Source organism: Electrona antarctica (genome assembly GCF_951216825.1).
Source record: "Electrona antarctica genome assembly, contig: scaffold_129, whole genome shotgun sequence".
In the NCBI taxonomy this organism is placed as follows: Eukaryota; Metazoa; Chordata; class Actinopteri; order Myctophiformes; family Myctophidae; genus Electrona; species Electrona antarctica.
The window spans coordinates 355,584-364,848 of NW_027638429.1; the positions used below are offsets into that span (position 1 = coordinate 355,584).

Below are 9,265 nucleotides of genomic sequence, written 5' to 3' on the forward strand. Positions count from 1 at the left end.
TCCCGCAAAGGACCTGACCAATGACGACTTTTGGGGGGGTTTTATTGATAAATGTGGTGAAGACCGCTAACTTCACCACCGTCTGGATTGCTCTCGTTCCCCCCCCATCCCCTCCATGGGGCGACTGTGGCTCAAGAGGTAGAGCAGGTCGTCCAATGATCCATGGGTCGGCGGTTCGAATCCCGGCTCCTCCTGTCTACATGTCGAAGTGTCCTTGGGCAAGACACTGAACCCCAAATTGCTCCTGATGTGCTGGTTGGTACCTTGCATGGCTTCCGCCGCAATCGGTGTATGAATGGGTGAATGTAATGCACAATCTATGTAAAGTGCCTTGGATAAAGGCGCTATATAAATGCACCATTTACCATTTACCATCCACTTCAATGTTAACAGAATTTTTAATTCTCAAAACAAGCTTTATTCACGGCTTATAAGAAAAGTGTCGCTGGTCGCGGTTACACCATTTACGTTTCGGGGGGAATAAAAAATGACCAGTTATGTAATTATTGCCCGAATTAGAGCCTGTCATTGGGCGACGCAAACATGTTTGATCCACGCCTTTGTTTTTCTCTCAGCTTGATTACTGCAATGCACTTTTTTTCTGGCCTGCCAAAGAAAACAACTGACAGATTACCGTCAGTTGTTTACTTTGCGGCAGCCAGAATTTGAACTAAAACTAAGATGAGAGTTTTAGTTTAGTTTAGTTTTAGCTTCACTACACTGGCTTCCCAGTTGTTTTTAGGATAGATTTTTAAATAATTTGACTTTTTTTATAAAGCTCTCCATGGTCTGGCACCTTCCTACCTCTATGACTGCCTGCCTAGCCCATTCTGGACGGGAAACCGTTTTGGTGTTTTAACTAAGCATTATGCAAAGCAAATAGCAGATCTACAAGCACCGAGTGGCACGCTACGAGCTTGTAGGTCTGCTATTTTAGAAAAATCGTGAAAATGTGGCACAAATCTTTGAATATATATTCTTTCAGAAGACTTTTTATTTATTTCGACGTCAGGCCTAAATGGGCTAGATATGTTCCATACTGCCCCCTTCAGGTCTTCTAGCGCTGACCTGCTCCAAGTGCCTACAGTGGCATGTAAAGAAACACCTGAAGCAGCTCTATGCTTCCATGGCCCGACGGCTTGGAGTAAACTCCCATTACAGCCACGACAGGCAGCCTAGATAACTTTAACCCATTTAGGCCTGACGTCGAAATAAAAAAAACGTTTGCTCTGAAAGAATATATATTCTTTAGTGCCGCATTTTTACGATTTTTCAAAAATAGCAGACCTACAAGCTCGTAGCGTGCCACTCGGTGGCGCGCTATGAGCTTGTAGATCTGCCTTTTTTTGGCCACGTCACAGAAATTGCATTTCCATACATGCAAATGGAGTCCGACTCTGGTTACGGGACTACAGCGTTGACAAACAACCACTTCAGCCAATCAGCGTAAAAAAAAGAAAAAAGAAAAGAAAAAAAAAGTCACACCCGTGTGAAATGAGGGGCACTCTTGTCATCATCGTACATCAATTTATGTTAGCGGACGTTTGACATTGATACATAAAATAAGGTGGTCCCTTATTGGCCAAGCGCTCCCACCAACATGCAAGCCGATTTGCTCGTTTATATATGACGTAAGTTCTCCCTTCAATGTCAATGGCGTTTAATGTTTTGATGTTTAATTTACGTCATCTTTAGTGGAATTATCAGCTCTTATCATCATATCATCATCATGCATCATCTCATACTGGCCAATCAGAATGCCTGTTGCCTGTGATTGGTTGGCTGATTTGCTCGTTTGTTTACATATGACGTAAATCTTCCCTTCAATGTCAATGGCGTTTAATGTTTCGATGTTTAATGTTACGTCATATTTAGCGGAATTCTGACGTCATTTCTCCGTTCATTGTCAATGTGAAATATTGAGACGGGCGGGGACAAGATTTAGCGGACATTTGACCGGGATTCCCCTTTCATTGTCAATGGCAAAACCTTGAGACGTGTGGGGTCAAAAGCTGTTTATAGGAGGGGCTAGCTAGCGCCCCTTAAAAATAAAAATAAATGACGTCATATATATAGCTCATTGTGTATACTAGAGCGGTGCCCGTTGGGCACTGGCCTACTTGGAACGATGCAAGTTGTAAATGAATGCCCCACCCAGATATTATGTCTGTGTCCCTTTTATGCCCATATATGGAGTTCTTTGTCAAGCATGTCCAAATATGGAATCAATGCAGACGTCAGAATGATGTCAGAACAGGCCAGCTCCATATATGGACCCTGGGCAGGGGCCCTGTGCAGAGCCCGGGGCCTTTTTGGGGGCGGTTCTGGACAACCGTGGGTCCGACCGACTCGACAACCGGGGACTGCACTCCCTGTGGGGGGTGTGGAACACGTGTGTCGAATTTGCACACACACACACACACACACACACACACACACACACACACACACACACACACACACACACACACACACACACACACACACACACACACACACACACACACACACACACACACACACACACACACACACACACACACACACACACACACACACACACATCTGTACATGGAAACTACGGTATAAACACTCCAGGATGCCACCTGGCGTCTGTCTACATTTAACATGTATGTAAATGACATCTTTAGCCTTTGCATAAGCCTTTAAGGTCGTCAAGGCTAGGGAAAGTGCCACAGCAAGTGCTGCGGGCTAAGATGGAGTCTGAAGAGGTGAGTCTTCAGACTACGGTGGAGGTTTTGGAGTGAGTTTTGCAGTTCCAATTGCAATGGGAAGTTGAATTCACATAGTTTGGGAGCGAGACGGGAGAAGAGTCTGGGACGTGTGGAGCGTTGTCCTGGATGTTTTAGAGAAGGGAGAAGAATCTGGGACGTGTGGAGCGTTGTCCAGGGTGTTTTAGAGAAGGGAGAAGAGTCTGGGACGTGTGGAGCGTTGTCCAGGGTGTTTTAGAGAAGGGAGAAGAGTCTGGGACATGTGGAGCGTTGTAGGGTGTTTTAGAGAAGGGAGAAGAGTCTGGGACGTGTGGAGCGTTGTCCAGGGTGTTTTAGAGAAGGGAGAAGAGTCTGGGACGTGTGGAGCGTTGTCCAGGGTGTTTTAGAGAAGGGAGAAGAGTCTGGGACGTGTGGCGCGCTGTCCTGGATGTTTTAGCAAAGGTTCTCCCTGTGTTAGCTGATCTGAGTGAGCAGGAGGGGTTGTGTAGGGTTGGATCGGGCTTTGAAGTTATGGGGGTGCCATACATTTAGTTGCTTTGTAGGCCAACATCAGTGTTTTGTACTTTTGTACTAATAACTGGGAGCGAATGGATGGAGCGGAAAAGGGGGGAGACATGTGAAAATTGTGGCTAGTTGAAGATCAGCAGCAATCTGGATCATTTGGAGAGGCTTAAAAGCACATGCAGGGAGGCATTATTATTATTATTATTACAACTAGCATTGCCTGTATTAACAACAATAGTACAAGAAAAGGCTACTCCATAAAACCTACTCCTGCAACAGCTCAATTTTAACCTCAGCAAACGCATGTTCCCAGGGCTGTGCTAATGTCATCATTATAGCAATTTACTCAACATTTACAAAAAAAAAAAAAAAAAGTACATGTGATGTTGGCAACACAGATTGCAGGCAGACTGAGCAAGAGAGCATGTGCGAGAGAGAGAGAGAGAGAGAGAGAGAGAGAGAGAGAGAGAGAGAGAGAGAGAGAGAGAGAGAGAGAGAGAGAGAGAGAGAGAGAGAGAGAGAGAGAACCAGCGAAGAGAGAGAGCATAAATCGACCTGTGAGGGCGACGACCCCACTCCCACAGAGTAATCGTTCACACATTCATCTCTTAACCCGTCTGTCCTAATAGCTTCTCCGCCAGGGCCATTAAAAAAAAAAGAGAGAGGGAAGAAGAAGAAGGGTGATTTGTGCAAAAGGTTTAGCCTGGCTGGCGTGTGACATGTTCCAGTGGTGATGGAAGCCTCCGGGACAGCGTGCACACGGGAGAGGGCTAAGCTCAAACCTGCTGCTGGCGCTCTTAGCCACATTAACACTGCTGTCCCTATTTTGGGGCACATTTTTTCAACATCAAAACCTTTGCAAAAAAAATAAAAACGTAGATCTACAAGCTCACGACGTGCCGCGTCGCGGGCGTGCTGTGAGCTTGTCGACGGGCTATTTTCACTGTTTTGTCGCACCGTACCGTACGACGAAGTATATATTATAGGGCTTAAGTGGTGAAAGTCCATTTGGAGCCCTTGCTCTCATTACAGCTCTATGAGACAATGGGCTGGCAGGCGGCTGCCTCGTGCACACATATTACAGTAATCTGAGGGCCCATCTGTGGCAGGTCACGGGGTCTCGCTGTGTTTCTGTCTCTATTTGATCTCAATCTGCATTAGCTGCAGAATGCCATCAGCTAGACTCAGGTCAAGGGTCATGTTTTTTTCCTTTCTTTTCTTGTTTTGTTTCGTTAGTGCACGTGTATCAATCAATGTATTTAATGTTGTGACGAACTCACACTGTGTGAGTGTGTGTATAAACAGAGGATGAAACCCTGACACCCGGAGGTGTGCGCTGCCTGCAGCAAGTGAATTAGCCATTTAGGCCTGAAAAAGGTTTTTGAAATACCTGTTTCTAGGCCTATATCACTCAATATTTCATGTCAAGGACCCCAAAAATGATCTCTAATTGGCCTCCGAGACCCCCATCTGAAAATATGTTGTTCCAGGGACCCTCCAGAAGCAAAGATTTGAGTTAAAAACGTTCGTTCTGAATGAATATATTCCAAATTTGAGGCACATTTTCACGAAAAAATAGCAGACCTACAACTACAAGCTCGTAGCGCGCCACTCAGTGGCGCGCTACGAGCTTGTAGATCTGCTATTTTTCAATAGCTAAATTATAACATAATGTTTAAAACACCAAAAGGGTTTCCCGCCCAGAATGAATTAATGGACAGGAGAGCATGCTTGCACTTTGAGCGCGTGGCTTCGAACGACTCCATGTTCTCAGTCATGTTCCTCACTGACTGTCCCGTCCACAAATCTAACACTCCCCCTCAGGACAGCAGCAACGCTTATACACTTCTATCAGTGACCTCGTTTCCCACGCAAGGGGATGTTTGGACCAAGAAACAATATTTCTTGGGCCTTTCCTTCCCCAAAACGACACCTCTGAGACGGGAAGCACCAAACGGTGGGGTTATCTGCAGTTCTGTTGTGTGGACGCGACCGGCGCCACCGGTGCATGTGAGGACTAGCAGCAGCGCTGGAAAGTATCAAGTATCATTTTGAGGTATTTGTACTTCTTTGTATTTCAAAATTCCAATCATTTTGCTTCTACTCCATTACATCTCGGATCCAAGTATTGTACTTTTACTCCACTAGATGTATTTGAAAAGTTTAGTTACTAGTTACTTTGTAGATTTTGATTGTTATTAGCCTACAAAACATACGGTAACCACTTCAGCCCTACATATTTCGGCCATTTGAAAATACCAGATCTATATGCAGATCTAGAAGCTTGCAGATCTGGTATTTAAAAAAGAAAATGCAATACAATTAATATCTTGCAAAATGGGACAATCTGCATAATGAGTACTGTATGTTGATACCGATACTTGTACTTTAACTCAAGTATACATTTATAATTCCAGGCTTTTACTTGCAGCAGAGTATTTATTTCTACATCGCAGTATTGATATTTTTACTTAAGTAAAACACACGAGTATGTGTTTGTTTTCTCTCCACCACAGACTAGCAGAACCTTGGCTCTGGCCTCCTGCTGTAACCTCGTCTGCAGGAGGTTATCAGGCAGGATGGAGGGACACATCCGACCCGCAACCCTCACCCTGAGATGTGGAGAGCACTGGAACCTCCTTCTGAAGGCCTATTGGTTGTTGTGGCTTCGTTTTGAAGGTGGAATAAGTGGCTCCAGAAGACCCAGAAACGAGTAGTCGTTGAAGCGTTATGAAGCAATGTATGTCAGGTCCACTATAGAAACCACACAGCTGTTTACTGTATGTGGGGTGAGGGGAGGGATCCTGACAATCCAGCCAGGTCAGAACAAAGGCTTGCGAAGATTCACTGCTCTCTCACACACACACACACACACACACACGTGCACACGTGTGTATGTGTGTGTCACATGCCACAGTGCACATACAGACGACCCAGGAGAGAATGTAGGTTAAGCAGCTGGTGTGTTCCTGTGATGCCCTGCCAACAGGAATCTGCTCATACAGGTGTAAATACAGCTGCCCGATGATGCCCCACCTCTCGCTCGCTCGCACGCACGCACGCACGCACGCACGCACGCACGCACGCACGCACGCACGCACGCACGCACGCACGCACACAAAAGAGTGAGAGCGGGCTGGCTGCGCAGACAGACAGATGGTGCCCGAGCACTCCTGCGCGAGTATACCGTGAAAGCATATGATATCAGCCCCACTCTAGGGGCTCAACCTGCCGCCTCAGAATGTGTGAGTGTGTGTGTGTGTGTGTGTGTGTGTGTGTGTGTGTGTCTGGTGCCGTCCTGTGCATGCAGCAGGGCCTGGTGTGGGTCAGGAGGAGCCATCTGCACAGCTGCATGTCCTGATGCATTAGTGCTGATGACCTCCCCCAGAGCGGATGGAGAGACAGAGAGAGAGAGAGAGAGAGAAGGCGCAACACAGACAGACAGACAGACAGACAGACAGACAGACAGGTCTCCCACGTGGCTTCATAGGACTTTCCAGCAGAATGAAAGTGACCAGCAGCAAGGCTGTTCTCTTCCTGTTCTCTTCCCTCATAGCGCGCCACCGAGTGACGCGCTACGTCAGGGTTCCCCAATAGGCGGCCCGCGGGCCATTTGCGGCCCGCGGAGCGCCCCCTTGTGGCCCCTGGAATAATAAAAAAAGAAAAAAAAGAAAAAAGGTTTTTGTTTTGTTTTGGGGGGGTGTCCCAGATATAAATGGCATTAAATGGGGGTCAGTAGCCTATGCATGTCAAACTGGGCACCAACAGTTGAGAACAGTTGAGAACAACGGACCACTGGTTGAGAACAATTTTTAATTAATTGATGAAAAAATTAAAAACCCAATTTTTCGCGCGTGCGGACTCGGCCCCCAGCCTGGTACCCTAGTCAAAATATGGCCCTTGAGGAAAGTTAATTGGGGAACCCTGCGCTACGAGCTTGTAGGTCTGCTATTTTTGAAAAATCGTGAAAATATTTATTTCAGAAAACTGGAGGATTTAGAAGATTTTTTTTTTATTTCGACGTCAGGCCTAAATGGGTTAAAAATAATATATATATATATATATATATATATATATATATATATATTTTTTTTTTTAATACACCTGAAGAGAGAAGTGCTAAAAAGTAACCCAGTAAGTTGAAGCATCCTCTTTAGGCACATGGCACAGCGATAGCATGTGAGCGAGTGCAGTTAGTATTTACATGCTAATTTGCGGTAATGGGAGACTGGGTGAGCTAAGAGGGCAGAATGCAAAGGAGCCTCTTTAGCCGCCCTGCCTTGGACGTCATCCTAAGGGGAAAACAGAGTCCAGCTTGCGGACAGCGTCCAGGTATCAGGTCTCTGTTTTCATTCCCTGAACTCACTTATCAAATATCACGGGGGGGGGGGACAAATCACACCGCTTCAATCATTAGGAAAATTACATTTAAATGAAAAATATTAAAATCTGTCTATATTTCTGGAGCCACCTGTATGTAAATGTGCTTAGCGAGGTGCGGTAGTCGGTTAATGCCATGATGGTGCCTTAAAACTACATCATTTCAATGCTTGACGAAGGCCCGGGAACCAAGACGTGACTGTTGGACTGGCACATGTACAGCGTTGTTGTTGTGTTCCCTACAAACCTGTCCTATACCACCTGTCAGGGGCATCACTGCGGGTGGAAATGCTTTTAATAATGTCTTAACTGTTGTTTTAAAACACACGTCACCTCACAGAGATCAATTCTTTGATATAGTATATAGTGAAACCGGACGCTGCAGGGCGAGTTGGCGTTTCATCTATTGTGTCCTTCGTGAGCTTATGCAAACCGCCGGCAGTTTGAGACAAAAAGACAGCCGGGGGCATCGGCTACCTGCTGCTCACACAGTCCACCAGAGGCCGCGTCCGTCCGTCCGTCCGTCCGTCTGTCCATCCTGGGGATGTCAGACGAGGGTCCGACAGTCCCAGATTTGGATGCAGGGCGGATGATTGAGCGATGAGATGCTAAGCTATTTAGTATAAATTTGCAACACACTTAAGAGTGAAATCCCCCGAGAAAATACAACATGCATGGCTGGGAGACACCAGCCTACTTTGTTACAGGTCTAACACATTCATACAACAAACATCTACTGAGTGAATGATGGAGTGATGTCTGGGTTATTAGAACCTAAGAATGGCCGTGGAGGAGCATGGAGAGGGGTGTGTGTGCGTGTGTGTTGTGTGTGTGTGTGTGTGTGTGTGTGCGTTGTGTGCGTGTGTGTGCGCGTGCGTCTGCGTGTGTGCGTGTCTTACCCGGTGCGCTTGGTGATGGTGCCCAGACTCATGGGCTGTTTGATCTGTGCCAGGGGCAGAACGGTGGTCATACTGGGGAGGGGAGACAGGCACGGGTTGCCCATGTTGTTGTTGGTGAAGTTGTTGTACGATTCCTGGCTGCTCAGCTTGACTGTAAAGATGGAGAGAGAGAGAGAGAGAGAGAGAGCGCGAGAGAGAGAGAGTTCAGTCAAAATTGGAACACTATACAATTATTGAAGCTGATACATTTCTCAATTCTGATTGGATTAAATAGATGATCCACTTGAAAATGTATTTTCAGTTTGTTAAACAGCTGGAGAGATGAAGGGACACCTGTTACTGAACAAACACTCTATATAGCAATTATTAATATATCATAATATACCCTTATAACGTTTCCATTAACCTTTCATTTTAGATTACTTTGTCCTATTTGCCTGTTGTTCTATTATTGACGTCTTCTGCACTGAATTGTATTGTATTGTATTGTATTAAATTGTATTGTATTGTATTGTATTGTATTGCATTTTATTGTATTGTATTGTACTCCACTATATTCAGCCTTGTGAAGCACTTTGGTACAATGAGAGTTGTTTTTAAATGTGCTATATAAATAAATTTGATTTGATTTGATTTGATTAAATCCTTTTTGTTTTAACCAAAATGTTGGTTTACTACTGTGTAAACAGATTGAGCAACTTCTAGATCTATCTGGGCTCAGATAACGTGATATTTCATTGCCTTATTTTA

The 9,265-nt window shown here is 45.4% G+C and overlaps 1 protein-coding gene across 1 annotated transcript in view; it reads right to left on the reverse strand.

Moving 5' to 3' along the window:
* The window catches only part of LOC306918096 (BCAS3 microtubule associated cell migration factor-like), a gene marked incomplete at its 3' end in the record, with an annotated part of 61,950 nt that extends 53,289 nt beyond the window's left edge, over positions 1–8,661 (reverse strand). Inside the window, exon 1 of the mRNA XM_079530985.1 lies at positions 8,516–8,661. Within this exon, the coding sequence (XP_079387111.1) occupies positions 8,516–8,619 (104 nt within the window). The 5' untranslated portion in view covers positions 8,620–8,661. The remainder of the gene's footprint in view (positions 1–8,515) is intronic.
* Positions 8,662–9,265: the final 604 nt, after the last annotated feature.